At 42.4% G+C, this 15,246-nt stretch overlaps 1 protein-coding gene across 6 annotated transcripts in view; it reads left to right on the top strand.

Moving 5' to 3' along the window:
* The window catches only part of LOC102313061, a 51,909-nt gene that overhangs the window by 27,754 nt on the left and 8,909 nt on the right, over positions 1 to 15,246 (top strand). Inside the window, exons 1-4 of one of the 6 annotated variants that reach the window (XM_042215888.1) lie at positions 9,531 to 9,810; positions 10,223 to 11,272; positions 13,664 to 13,878; positions 14,179 to 14,388. In XM_042215888.1, the coding sequence (XP_042071822.1) occupies positions 9,730 to 9,810; positions 10,223 to 11,272; positions 13,664 to 13,878; positions 14,179 to 14,388 (1,556 nt within the window). In that variant the 5' untranslated portion in view covers positions 9,531 to 9,729. Of the gene's footprint in view, positions 1 to 9,522; positions 9,811 to 10,222; positions 11,273 to 13,663; positions 13,879 to 14,178; positions 14,389 to 15,246 lie in introns of those variants that run through there. The other 5 variants (XM_042215887.1, XM_042215889.1, XM_014330949.2 and 2 more) reach the window with 5 other exon arrangements.

Genomic DNA, 15,246 nt, shown 5'->3' with positions numbered 1-15,246 from the left:
GCAAACAAAACCAACAAATATTACATGGCCCCGTCTTTTGCACCATTTCAGTCACAAATCAAACAATTTAGAGTTGTGTGGGAGCTGGAGTCTATCCCACCTGCGATCCCCTAGGCAGGTTCCCAGGCATAAGAGGACTAACTCAAAGACGTAGTCAACATATAGGCAAGGCAAGGCAAATTTATTTGTATAGCACAATTCAACAACAAGGTGATTCAAAGTGCTTTACAGAGACATTAGAAACAAAAACAAATAAAAAGCATGATTTAAAATTGATTAAAACAAGCAAACAAACAAACTAACTAAACACACACATTTCACACCTGTTCGCGCGATCTGAACCCTTATCGTAAGGGGAGCTACCAGTCCTTCTGTGGACGAGCTACTTTCTATTTTAAATTCCCTGAATTTAAAATACTCTCTAGACCCAGTCTAGACCCAGCTGGGGAGCTACCCAGAGCTCTAAACCCACTTAACAAACAAACAAACAAACAAAACAGTATATAAAATCAAAACAGATAAAATCAGAAATAGATAAGATCAGTAGTTAGTGTAAGTTTTGAAATTTAAGCTTAAAAGTGTGGATTTGGTGCTTTATTCAAATGCAGCTGAGAACTAGGTGAGTCTTCAACCTGGATTTAAATAAACTGAGTGTTTCAGCTGATCTGAGGCTTTCTGGGAGTTTGTTCCAGATATAAGGAGCATAAAAGCTGAATGCAGCTTCTCCGTGTCTGGTTCTGACTCTGGGAACTGATAAAAGACCGGATCCAGATGACCTGAGGGATCTGGAAGGTTCATACTGGGTCAGGAGGTCACTGATGTATTTTGGTCCTAAACCATTCAGAGCTTTATAGACCAGCATCAGAACTTTAAAGTCTATCCTCTGACGGACAGGCAGCCAGTGTAAAGACCTCAGAGCTGGACTGATGTGGTCCACTTTTTTGGTCTTAGTGAGGACTCGAGCAGCAGAGTTCTGAATGAGCTGTAGTTGTCTGACTGATTTTTTAGGTAGACCTGTAAAGATGCTGTTACAGTAATCAAGCCTACTAAAGATGAATGCATGGACTAGTTTTTCCAGGTCCTGTTGAGACATCAGATCTTTTATCCTTGAAATATTCTTGAGGTGATAGTAAGCTGATCTTTGTTATTGTCTTAATGTGTTTTTCTAAGTTTAGGTCTGCATCCATCACTACACCCAAATTTCTCGCCTGGTTTGATGAGTACATCCACTTTAGACTAGTTAATAGATTCAGTTCTGTGGGCGTTTCCTACAGATTAAATAGGAAACAATATTGAGATTCTGGTGAAGGATATAGCTGATCCTCCCTTGGCTCATCCTCCTCACTGGGAAGGATGCCAATTAGACTACGTCCAGTTAATGTCACCATCTGCTGTAGCCTGTAGAGATACTTCGATATAAAATCACTTCCAAATCTGCCTGAAAGACTTCATCAAAATCTTTTCTTCCAATAAGGGATTAAAAGCAGATTAGTGCCAGATTAAACCCAGAATTCATTACATTGACCATCTACTCCAGTTGCAGTTTAACAATAATTTTGTATCTGAAGGTTAAATCTCAGTTTTGCTCCCCGTCATGGCAGCAAAGCGACCACCCATTCCTCTCTTTCTCTCCCCCTAGTTTCCCTCTCTTCCCCTTCAGTCTGTATTGTTCTCTTTCAGCTGTGCTCTTTATCCAAGGTGACCCAGTTATTGTTGTGCATGTGCATTACTGTTGTCTGTTTAGATGTGATCTGCTGGACAGAGGGCAGGAGCAAGTTCAAACATCTTGCTATTCGTCACTAAGTAAATAACATAAGAACAATCCAGTAGTTTCTCTTTTTTCAGCTCTGTAGCCAGGCTGACAAACAGTCAGAGCTCTGTTGAGCCAACCTCCCTTTAACGTTAACTAGATAATGACTTCATGAACCTCTTCACAATAAAATTTTAACATTGGAGAAAAAATACTCATAATCATCCCACAGATGTAATATTATCTACAGCTACTCTTAGTACCATTGATGTTAAGTTAGACTCTTTTTCTCCAATTGATCTTTCTGAGTTACTTCAATAATTACTTCCTCCAAACCATCAACGTGTCTTTTAGACCCCATTCCTACAAAACTGCTCAAAGAAGTCCTGCCATTAATTAATTGCTTCGATCTTAAATATGATCAACCTATCTCTAATAATCAGCTATGTACCACAGGCCTTCAAGCTGGCTGTAGTTAAACCTTTACTCAAAAAGCCATCTCTAGACCCAGCAGTCTTAGCTAATTATAGGCCAATCTCCAACCTTCCTTCATATCAAAATCCTTGAAAGTGTTGGGAAGGTTACTTTTAAAATGTATTCCACTACAGATTACAGATTACATGCCCCAAAATGTATTCTGTAACGTATTCCGTTACGTTACTCAATGACAGTAACGTATTCTGAATACTTTGGATTACTTAATATATTATCATGCTTTTTACAACAACGTGAATGTACTATTGCTGTGTATTTATTACTATTACTGAAGGTCCGCGACTCCGAACTGTAGTAAAGGGACCTCTGACTAATACGGCGGGGTCCCTGTCGGCTCGTAGCCGAAAAATAGCTTTACTTTGTTGTGTGGGTCAATTTTCTTGCGAGAGACAGAGAGAGGCGTTGAAAGACTGCTCCAACGGAACTTATTGTTTTCGGAGGAAAACACGAACACGGTGTACAGTCGAGTCTTAATAGCTTACTTACAACTGGGCTCGTCAGGCACTCTTCTTGGCTGCAGTGGTTATTATTATATTTACATGCTTCCAGCTCCCGTTTTTCCTCGATGACAGCTCGTACCTTTCCACTCCCCTTTTTCTCCCTCCTCGCTCACAGACACCATAACGTGTATGGCAGTCCATTCTCCCTGCAACACGGACTACACTGCCCATGATGCTACATTCTTTAGAGCTATGCTTGTAGCATTCTGCCTGTTAGACTTAGCACAACAACAACAACAACGAAAAGGCGCTCTCTCACCCAGGAAACACACAGTCGCAGAGAGAGAGAGAGCGTCGCCCTGTAACCATGGCAACCGTAACGCTGCCGCCTGGAACAACAGAACGTAGCTGTCAAACAAAACCCAAACAGTCCTGACCCGCGACAAAATGAAACAGGAAAGTACCGCAGTGTAATCCATTTATTTCAACAAAGTAACTGTATTCTGAATACCACCTTTTTAAACGGTAACTGTAACGGAATACAGTTACTCATATTTTGTATTTTAAATACGTAACGGCGGTACATGTATTCCGTTACTCCCCAACACTGTCCTTGAAAGAGTAGTTGTCAAACAGCTAACAGATCATCTGCAGAGGTTTATTTGAAGAGTTTCAGTCAGGTTTCAGAGCTCAGCTCAGCACAGAAACAGCTTTAGTGAAGGTTACAAATGATCTTCTTATGGCCTCTGACAGTGGACTCATCTCTGTGCTTGTCCTGCTAGACCTCAGTGCAGCGTTCGATACTGTCGACCATAATATCCTATTAGAGCGATTAGAACATGCTGTAGGTATTACAGGTACTGCGCTGCAGTGGTTTGTATCATATCTATCTAATAGACTCCAGTTTGTGCATGTAAATGGAGAGTCCTCTTCACACACTGAGGTTAATTATGGAGTTCCACAGGGTTCAGTGCTAGGACCAATTCTGTTTACATTATACATGCTTCCCTTAGGCAGCATCATTAGAAGACATAGCATACATTTACACTGCTATGCAGATGACACCCAGCTCTATCTGTCCATGAAGCCAGATAACACACACCAATGAGTTAAACTGCAGGAATGTCTTAAAGACATAAAGACCTGGATGGCCGCTAACTTTCTGCTTCTTAATTCAGATCAAACTGAGGTTATTGTACTCGGCCCTGAAAAGCTTAGAAATATGGTATCTAACCAGATTCTTACTCTGGATGGCATTACCTTGGCCTCCAGTAACGCTGTGAGGAACCTTGGAGTCATTTTTGACCAGGACATGTCCTTCAACGCACATATTAAACAAATATGTAAGACTGCGTTCTTCCATTTGTGCAACATCTCTAAAGTTAGAAATATCCTGTCTCAGAGTGACGCTGAAAAACTAGTTCATGCATTTATTACTTCCAGGCTGGACGACTGTAATTCATTATTATCAGGAAGTCCTAAAAACTCCCTGAAAAGCCTTCAGCTGATCCAAAATGCTGCAGCAAGAGTCCTGACAGGGACTAGAAAGAGAGAGCAGATTTCTCCTGTTTTGGCTTCCCTTCATTGGCTTCCTGTTAAATCCAGAATTCAAAATCCTGCTCCTCACATACAAGGTCTTAAATAATCAGGCCCCATCTTATCTTAATGATGTATACAGCAAGCAAGTAATTTATTTATATAGCACTTTCAGAATAGCCCAGCTGAACACAAAGTGCTGTACACTTGACATGCCAGAAATGATACATTGAATAAGTTAAAAAAATAAATAAATAAATAAAATAAAAGATGATAATTAAAATGACATTTAAAATAATAAAATTAGCACAAATAGCAAAAACAATAATAAAATAGTATAAAATGATAATTACATTAAACAATAAATTTTTATACAGGTATGTGCGATTGTCCGGTATATACGATCAACGCCCACACTTCACCCTTTAGCGTTCTCATGGTGTTCTCTACTACGTCCTCCTTACAACACACAGGGCGCACTGCGCTATAGGGAGCGCCGTACTTTTTGAAGAAAATCTAAGACTTTTAAGTGCGCCTTATGGTCGTGAAAATACGGTACACGGCCCAGCCTTCCCTCTCCTTGTGCATCAGTGAGTCTTGGTTACCCATGACCCTGTCACTGGTTCACCACTATTCTTCTTTGGAACACTTTTGATAGATACTGAACACTGCAGACCTGGAACATGAAAGCTGTAGTGTTAGAGATGCTCTGACCCAGTCATCTAGCCATCACACTTGCTCAAAGCTTTACACATACTCATATTTGCTGATTTAAAAAATCAGCTTTGAGGACAAAATGCAAAAGCAAACACAAACACCAAAGCACAAGCACAAAGAGACTTAGCAAAATCAACACAGGGATTTTATTTTAGAAACATGAACGGGTAGAAATCAAGGCTGAAACCTGACTGCTCATTACTGCCTTGGTTACCTGTTGAAGTTCAGGGTCTTTCTGTTAGGCTGGGGTTGACTTTCACTCAGCTTTAACATCGCTCTGGGTGCTGGTGCACAGACATGCTTAACTGGGACCAGTGGATTTTCTATCCCTTTCTGGTGAGGTCATGAACGCATCCACACACTTTCCCAACAGGTTATTAAACCCGAGCCAATCTGTCACCACAATTAAGGGATGCATCCAGTGTGAGCTAACCGCAGCCTATGGGATATTTGTTTATGTCCCCATTAGGGGTGGGCGATATAAACGATATACGATAGAAATTATATAAATTTGGCCAACGATAGAGATTTTGACTATACCGCTCTATCGCGATAACGCATGTTGATGATGTCATCAAGCTGCGCCTGTTTTGGTCGAAAGCATCGCAGTGTCTACAACCATTATCATCTGCAAATTATGGCGGGCGACAGTCATAGCAAAGAGATGAAGCACTTTTGAAATATGGGGAAAGCCAAAAACTGCGCTTCCTCCACTTCCGTAACATTGATTCTGTTAGGATGCCTGGGTCATTGACCCAGGGTTTTTGAGTTTATTATATTATTTATAATTTCTAGTCTTTGGGTTTTTGTTAGAGTCATGTCTTATGGTTTGTCTCTGTGTAATCCTTAGTTGCTGTCTCCCCTGTCCGCTATATCCCCGTGTCCAGTCAGTGTCTGTGTCTGCCCTGACCACCAGAATCCCTCACGTTAACTTTTATCGAGTGGAAAAAAAGTTGGCGTTCATCCTCCAGCTTCACTGTGCTAATGTTATGCTAACATAGCTGTGTCGCTAGCAATCACGTAGCACAACATTATATACCAGGTAGTCCAACTTCAGTAACCCTGCAAACGCCACTGCTGTTTAGTTTTCTGTCTTCATTTATGTTGGAAGTGATAGCAGAGCTGTACGTTTGAATTAGTTTCAAAAATCTCTAGTCAGAACATGGTATGAAATGTTTAGGTGGAAACTAGCGAGCTAACTTCCTGTTAACTTCTAACTCCGTTAAATTTAATAAATTCTGTTTTCATGGATGCCTGGATGTTAAACTTAATTGTTACACCCGATAAAGCAGCAACGCTGATGATTTAATTAAAGATGAAAGAATTTAGACCGTTTTTAACTCTCAGTGTTCGTTTGACTTTGGGACCTGAAGCGGAGTTTTGGACCCAGATTACTCCGTGAAGCTCCTCACTACGGCAGCCGTAATGCTCTGACAATCCATCAAGCAGTGCGGCTTACCAAAGTTGTACTAAAACATTTTTAACAGATTTCTGCAGCCAAAATCGGTTCGAGGTCAGTAAGCACAACCAGAATTCATACATAAGGCACACTCTCGATTTTTGAGAAAATTAAAGGATTTTAAGTGTGCCTTATAGTGTGGAAAAATACGTTATACAGAAGAAAATATATCGTGATATATATCGTTACCGCACATGCTTCAAATTATATTGCGATATGGATTTTAGGCCATATCGCCCAGCCCTAGTCCCCATGCACTTACCTAACATCCACCCACTCGCTCTCCAACAATGCCACACAAGGGTATGTGCGAGCCAGGGTCCACCATAGCCTGTCCTCCAACAGCTGGTGCTGGTGCACTGCTGCCTGCTCCATGCACATGACGGACTGGGTACAAGAATGCCTGGGTTTCAGCATCACTTGTAAAGTGAGGACCCTGTATCCACAGCGTTGGAGATCATTGGAGGCTTTATTTCCAATCATGCTTTTCTAATTACAGTGCTGTCGGGATGCTTCAGCTTCTTCCCTCAGCCTGAGCTGCCGGCTCATGTGTTCTGGTCAGCCTCCTTCACACCACACCCTTAACCCACTACTCCACCTCAGCTATGAACATAACCAACAATTGAAATTCAAAATACTGAGTCGCCACTTTACCTCTTGCTTTTACCTCCTTACGCAGATGCAGGGTATATCCTGGACAGGTCCACCACAGCAGATGCACAAAAAGACAGACAGCTGCACACTCTCAAATCCACACCTGTGGAAAATTTAGTATAAACAGTCCCTAGCATTTATGTCTTTGGGCTGTGGGATAAAACTGGAGTTTCTGGACAGAATCCATGCAAGCCCACAGATGAACTGTTAGCTAAAATCAATGGACAGCTGTTATACTTGGAAAGCTTAAAGTAGGGGAAGAATTGCAGAATAAGGCTACAACAGTTACAGGCTAACTGCCAGCATAGTTAAAACCCATGCATAATATTACGAAAGCTGGAAGTGCAGGGTTAATAGTTAAAGTGTAAACAAAATGATTTGTGAGCTGGGATGGTTGGCCTTGGTAGATGCACGCAACCTTTTCCATGAATTTGATTAAAAATGCCATGGATAGAGCAACGTGTCTAAATAAAGCAGTGAGAGCTCAGGGTGAAAAGTAATTTTGTTCCCCTATGAATCAAAATGTAAGTAAATGTTTCCGCCTATGCGCATTCACTCAGTTTGTACTACGGCTTAATGTTAATTGATGCAGAGAGACGTTAATCATCTGTTATGCAGCATACTGGAAATGACATCTCTTCAAAGTAAATGCCTTCAGAGACTCATCACATCAGAATTAATTGAGGTTGTTGAGTAAAACTAAAGCTCCTTTCACTCATGGACTTTATGCCGTCTGGAATCATTTCCAGTGCTGGAAATGCAGAAGAGGACAAGAAACAGGTCATCTTCATAAGTGTTTGTGATAAATCCTGTTGGGTAGAACGTTTAGAAACCAGAGAGGTGCTGCATGAAAAAAGCATTACTCCACCGAGAAATTCTAATGACTTTACTGCCACAAACTTGTTACAAACTATAGCTGCATTGGCACTGATCCAGTGTTGTAGTTGACACATTGGTGCAGGTATGCATGTCATGGGCCATTGATGCAGAGGACTCTGTCTTCATATGTTTTAGTTTATATTTGCTTGGTGTCATTTTAGTTCCTACGTTTGCTGTTTATGAATGTTATACCATAAATGTGCTGTTATGCAACTAAAGAAGTTTTTGTATGAAGTCACTTTATTCACGCAACCAAGGAGAAGTGATGGGCTATAATATGTGATCTCTCTTCACACAGTGGGACTGAACTGAAAAGGAACTGACTTTAGCAGCTTGTCTGCCTCTGCAGCTATACTTAGTGTTACCATAGCAACACCTCCCATCTGTCACCAGCACATGCTTTTAATGACAGACCATAATAATATGCAAACCCACTCACAGCCAACGCAGTGCCACCATGGTAATGAGAGGATGGCTTGAGTTTATCTCATCAAACATATGAGGCCATGTGCAGTACTGTACCTTGATGTACTCATGAGTATGTGGACGGTTATATATTCAAATATATTCAGTAATTGTTGAGTAATTGTATATTTGCATATGCCTTATTATAGTGTAAGTTTAACAGTGTAGCTCAGTGTGTGTTGAATTAACCAAGTGTTTCTACTTTAATCTTAGCTCTGTGTTTGGTCTCCACCTACTCGTGTGCATACCTGTGCAGCTGCTAAAGATTTACCAGTTTTAACTTCTAATTTACTAAACCATGTAGGGTGATAAATTCAAACAGGCGATAAGATGCTTTAGCCTACCCACAGTTGTTACCCATCTGCAAACCACTTTGCAGACCACCTCCATCCAAGGTTCTCATGATGTTTCTGATCTATAATCTCTGATTAGCACTGATCCTTCATGTATTATGTAACAGACCTGTAACACCAAATACAGGTTACTGTAGAAGCAGACTTTAACTAGAGTGATTGTCCAATTCTAAATTGGAGATAAAGTATCAGAATTTCAGGAGCAGGACCACACCTCCAAATATGCTCCTTCCAGTTCTCATCTATGTATGTTCCCCCAGTTCTACAAGCTGTTCATTCTCATTTACGTGCCCCACCCTCCCTGCCTTGTTAAATTCTTTAGCTTCTTCAATTCTATTTAGTACATGGGGACCTGCCAGGCCCGGTCAGGGTCTTCCCCAAACCGCAGCTCAATTCTTGTCCAAGCCATTCACCTTTACCTACTAAAACGCTATCAAACCTCAAATGAGGACGTGGGCCCAGTGAGGGGAAACACATATTTGAGATACCAAGTTAAAACTGTGACTTTTCTCATAGAGAGTTACTCCCTGCTGTGTTTTCAGTGTTATTAACTGAGTAACTGTGATGTAGATTAAACCATTGCTAAGCTGACACGAAATTAAATGAAATTTATAATGTTAACAGCCTCCAATCAGAAGCAGCCTGTCCACCTCCAGTAACCCCCGCCCTTGCTTAAGTATTTCCTGTATATGCATCAGTAAGAAGAGCTGTTTTTCACTATCAGAACTGGTTAAAATGGCCTGTATTTATATAGCGCTTTACTAGTCCCTAAGGACCCCAAAGCGCTTTACATATCCAGTCATCCACCCATTCACACACACATTCACACACTGGTGATGGCAGCTACATGTAGTTACAGTGTAGCTCAGTGTGTGTTGAATTAACCAAGTGTTTCTACTTTAATCTTAGCTCTGTGTTTGGTCTCCACCTACTCGTGTGCATACCTGTGCAGCTGCTAAAGATTTACCAGTTTTAACTTCTATGCCACCCTGGGGCGCACTGACAGAGGCGAGGCTGCCGGACACTGGCGCCACCGGGCCCTCTGACCAGTTAGTGCACCAGGTATGCTTTCTTTTCCTTTAGAACCTCGTACTGGTAATCACAGCAGTGACAGGAGCACTTTCATCCATGATTCACACCAACGTCTGCTTTGTGAGATTCTGCAGGAAAGCAGTCCTGTAGTTCAGATAGCCCTCTTTGACTCTGTCATCCTCCTCTGGGTGTCACTGTGTGACATCCATGTGTATCCATCTACCTATTAGCCTGAACTCTCGCAGGCTTCCTTTATGCACGTTGGTCACTGCTGCTCATTGGAAAGAATGCAAACCCATAAGCCGTCATTGTTATCATATGAGATTTTAGTAGATTGGACTTTTGAATTGACTTCATGTTTTTAATCCAAGTATGTTTTTTTTTTTATTTCCGCTCCATTATAACCACAAAATGAATTACAACTACACGTATGTTTCCTCAGAGAGCTACGACTGGGCTAAGGAGGACAACACCTGAGCTAACAGACGCTAACCACGACAACGCTAGCTCCAGCAGCAATAACCCCGTCTGCCCTCCCTCTCCCCCACCGCTAGTCAGTGCAGTTACCATGGAGATGAGCTCATCAGCACCGCTAAGAGACATAGAAAGAGAGAGCCTTTTTAGCTGCTACAACCAGGAAGAGGACCAACTGTGTCTTCCTGGGGTCCGTAGGGTGGAAGACGAGGCTGTAGGAGGAGAAAATAGGAAAGGAGATGAGTGTGACTATCTCATTTTTGAGATGGGAGATGAGAAAGGAAGAGACCTCAGTGAAAGTGAAGGAGGAGAGGATGAAGGGAGAGGGGAAATAGAGGGAGAAGATGGAAACGAAAGAGAAACAGAGAGTGATAGCTGGGGAAGAAGAGAGACAGAGGGAGACGATGAAAGCAGAGAGAATACAGAGGGTGGAGAGGTGGGGGGTGGAGAAGAGGGAGAAGACTCAGGAACAAAAGAAGAGGATAGCTGGATCAGAGGAATAGAGGAAGAGGCAAAAGAAGATGTCCTTTCAGATCTCCTCTTCCCCTCAAACAGTCTGCTGTATCCTTCACCATCTGAGCCACTAGGCGCCACCTCACATCCTCTGGAGGCCGTGTCACAAGAAGTTTGGGGTCCCGACTTCACAATCAGGGATGACCTCAGTGACAGCCACCTCAGTGACTGCCTCCAAGCAGAGCGTGTCATCGTGTACTCAGACAGCGATGCAGGTGAGGACCAGTGGTCAGCTTTTGCCCCCTCTGACATCACCAGCCAGATCGAAGAGGAGAGGAAGAAAGATGCAAGATTTGAAGAAGAGGAGAAGGCCAAAAGAGAGGAAGAAGACAATGAAGTCAAAGCAGATGCAAAAAATCAAGCGCAGAAGAGAGAGGTGGAGGTGGAGGAGTACAGGGTGGGAAGAAAGGATGATGATGAAGACCAGATGAGGTTGAGGAGAGATCTTTTCCTACGGTCTCCTTCAGTCAGCTCCACAGCGAGCTCCACAGACCCTGACAAGAAGGTGAGTTTGCTGTTTATATGTAGCCTGATGCAGAGACACGGCGGTGTTTTCTTTGTGCTTTTAACTTGGTTCAACACTTTTCACCAGACATTTAACAGAGATGAATTATGACAACAAAAAATGTTTGCCAAAATGCAATAAGCTCCCCCTATCTCTAAAAAGAAAAGCCTAAACTTAAACCAGAGCAGGTACAGTATAGGCACACATGAGCTTTATAAACTTTGGTCTTAACAGGGTGCCTGTCAGTTAGTTCAGTTCAGTTCAGTTCAGTTCATTTTTATTTCAAACATTTCAAACATGTGCCTTCACAATCATTACAAAATATCATTCCATTATTTGTTTGAAAAGGAGTAGGCTGAAGTATTTACTTATTTGTCCCTACCCCCTCAAGTTTTACCTCTCATTCATTTAATTTTTTTTGTCTTAAATTAAACAAACAACATATGAAACATATGAAGTAAAGCAAAACAAAACAAAACATACATAAATCAAAACAAGAAATTAGCAAGCCCCACCACAGTATAGTTTCTTTCATATGAAAAATACAGAATGTGTATATTTGCAGATACACAAGTTATGGAAAAACAAACAAAACAAAACAAAACAAAAAAAACAAAAAAACCCAAAAAAGAACCGCAACACCATTACAGCAACATTACCCAACAGTACCCAATTAGCCAACAGTAGATGGAGCTGTGTCTCCGTCACTCATCTGTTACAGTTTCTGACACTTTTCATCTGTACCACCCAAAACTGCACTGTCAGTGTCTGATAGAGGGAGCTGCAACATGTGCAATGACTGTAAGAGCCTTGAACCCATCACCCAGCATTAGCACTCGTAGTTTGTATCAGAATTCTAGGACATTAATTCAAGCATCAACTAAAGCGAACTCTGCAGTTATAACACAGACGAATCTCAGAAGTATTCATTGCTGCATTATAACAAACATGTCCATTTTAACAAGAAAAGGGAATAAAGATCATCGCTGCCACCTTGTGTCCAAACTGTGCAACCACAGCTGAAAGTGATAGCATAGCCCACTCAAAGGTGACATGAAAAGGCTAATTTACACTGTGGATCCCTGCTCTCACATACTGTCATAGGTTTAACACTGACTGTGAAGCTGGATTTAAAAATACGTGTTTGAAGTTTTTAGAACAAGTTTAGCGCCGTCTTGTACCAATACAGAACGTGATGTCACTGAGTTGGTTGGTTGCTGCTAATAGACTTAGATTAGTTTCTGTTAGCTAACTAGTAACAGAACCATTAACTCATTAAAACTAAAACTCGGTCTATATCTATATCAGTTTTATACGAAACCAAGGACATGCTGTCCATTTCTCTCTGTCCTGTAGGGTTTTTATGAGAGAGAAGACAAATATGTTGTAAGTTTTCACAGTTTATTATGAAAACGGTTAAAATTTCAATGGACCTCAGTCTCTCTGGCTCAGAGACAAAAGGCTGTGTGTCTTTCTGCTCACTCAGGAGACCCAAATGAACAAAGAGCCCCACACTCAGACACTAATGCTTTTATTATGTGTGGTAAACAGGGCTCTAAGGTGATTGGTCAAAAGTTGGAGGAAAGCCACAGTTCTATTTATCGGGCTGAGATCCAGCACTTTGGCTCATGTTTTTTCTTCTGCATCTTTCTGGGCATTTCCTTATTTGGAGATGCCACTTCACCCATCACCATGGCAACCACCTCTTGTCCTCCATCAGGTCTGATGTATGGCCTTGTTGTCTTGTAGGTACTACAACCTCGTCCACACTCTTAATAATAAAGTGTGCGTGTTAGTCCCCATAGGGAAATAGTTCCTCTGCATTTAACCCATTCACCCAGTGAAGCAGTGGGCAGCCACCAATGCAGCGCCCGGGGAGCAGTGTGTAGGGACGGTACCTTGCTCAGGGGTACCTCAGGGTAGCCGTTCAGTGGAGCCGAACCCCTGACCTTCTGATCATGGGGCCACCACTCTACCTGCTGAGCTATCCCTGCCCTTGTGACGGGGTCTTAGTCTGTCGCTATCAGAATGAATCCAAAACTGTTCTGCAATACACTGTGAGCAGTATTAGACAAAACACAGATATGTGATGCTAATTATGAGACATTAGCCTTACAGATAGAAAGAAATCCCAACAGTCCTTTAAACAGTAAGTGTTTTTTTGTTGTTTAACTAACTGCACTGAAACTGGAAACTCCATCTGTTAACCTTAATGTTTGAGTTTATAAAGCACTTTATGAATGAAAACAGTCTGGAGGAGAGCCTGAGTCATGTGACAGATGGTTCACCTGACCAACACCTGACTGATATGCCCAGCCTGGCTGTCGGACTCTAGCTGAGTCAAAGAGTCACTGGCTGTTTGCTAACCCCACATTTAATCTCTCCCGTCAGGTCCCTGTAGATTTCTGCGTGCATGAAGAGACCCAAAGTGAAAATGTCTCTACTGAGCATGTGGACTTTCTTTTGGCCCGTCAGCAGTGGAAGAAGATGGAAGAAGAGGTCAAAGGTCAGCCTATCCCAAAACCGGGACTGAGAGCTCAGGGGAGCTTCCAGGGCACCCACTCCTCACTGTATCCCCCCACTCGCAGTCCCCGGCTCAAACACAGGTAAATCTTCACCCTGGAGTCTTAGTCATCCTCACCGTAAATATTTTCTACTACAGCCTTCGTTGAGGTTTCAAGGACTCAACCTAAAAATGCGTCACACAATTTATAGTGCTAACAGACGCTGTAGAGTGACAGTGGAATAGTTTTCAGGGCTCATGCCCAGCAGTAAAACAAAGAACAATGCACCACATTAACAAGATGAGTCCTTCAGCCAACATAGTACACTTAGCAAGTAGCTAGTACGCTGTAGGTTTCACATCCTTCTCAACTTGAGTGTGGTTTCCTCCTGTCCTATACAAGGGAAATTCAAATCCCCATGCCCAGGGAACCTCCTCTGTCCTCCACCCTGTCCCCTAGCTCAGAGGACTCAGGTCTGGATGATTCGTCATACCGCAGCACCCTGGAGGAGCCTGAGACTGCAGTGGAGAGAGAGATCCGATTGACTCTAGAGAGAGAGGAACGACACCGCAGGGAGAGGGGGATGATTGCACATGGCCTCCCAATACCCAGGTACAGCAGCCAAAAAGTCCTAGTCTACCACTACACACCAGCAGTAATTGGCTCTGCTGTATTGTGCAATCATGAAAACTCACATAGCAACAGAATGCAGTCCTTATGATCTCAAAGGCACTTAAATGCACCTAGACAGAATTTTCATTCATTTGAAAGCCTTGCCTCTCAACTGTCACAACCTCTGGTAGTAACCAAAAGAATGACATTATGGATACAAGCGGCAGAAGTGAGCTTTCTTCGAAGGACTGCTGGCCTCTCCCTTAAAAATAGGGTGAGGAGCTCAGATCGAGTGGTGCAGAGTAGAGCCGCTACTCCTCCGCATTGAAAGCAGCCTATTGAGGTGGATGCCTCACTGGAGAGGTGTTTCAGACATGTCCTATAAGGAGCAGGCCCCAGGGCGGACCCAGGACATGCTGGACAGATAACAACTCTTATATGTTGTGGGAATGTCTCGATGTTCCTACGGATAAGCTGGAGGAGGTGGCTGAGGTGTAGAGGGAAGTCTGGGCAGCCTTGATGATGGATGGATGGATGGATAAATGATGGCTAGATAAATGGACAGACGGATGGATAGATATAAGGAAAGATGGATGGATGCATGGATGCATGGTTAGATAAATGGATGGATGGGTGAATGGATGGATGGTTATATGGATGGATAAAGTTACGTTGAAACCAAGCACACCATTGTTGTTCTTGTGACATTACCAATAAGTTTGATGTGTCACATGGCCCTCTTCCTGTTGAAAAAAGTTGTATCCAAGATGGCCGACTTGTAAATGGCCACCATGGTCACCGATCATCTTGAGGAGTTTGCCCCCTCACATATACTAATGTGCCACAAACAGGACTTTA

The sequence above is a fragment of the Haplochromis burtoni genome, unplaced genomic scaffold (genome assembly GCF_018398535.1).
Source record: "Haplochromis burtoni strain Fernald_Lab_line unplaced genomic scaffold, NCSU_Asbu1 Contig_859, whole genome shotgun sequence".
Lineage (NCBI taxonomy): Eukaryota > Metazoa > Chordata > Actinopteri > Cichliformes > Cichlidae > Haplochromis > Haplochromis burtoni.
The sequence above is the reverse complement of the archived record's forward strand: the minus strand, read 5'-3'. Positions and strand labels throughout refer to the sequence as shown.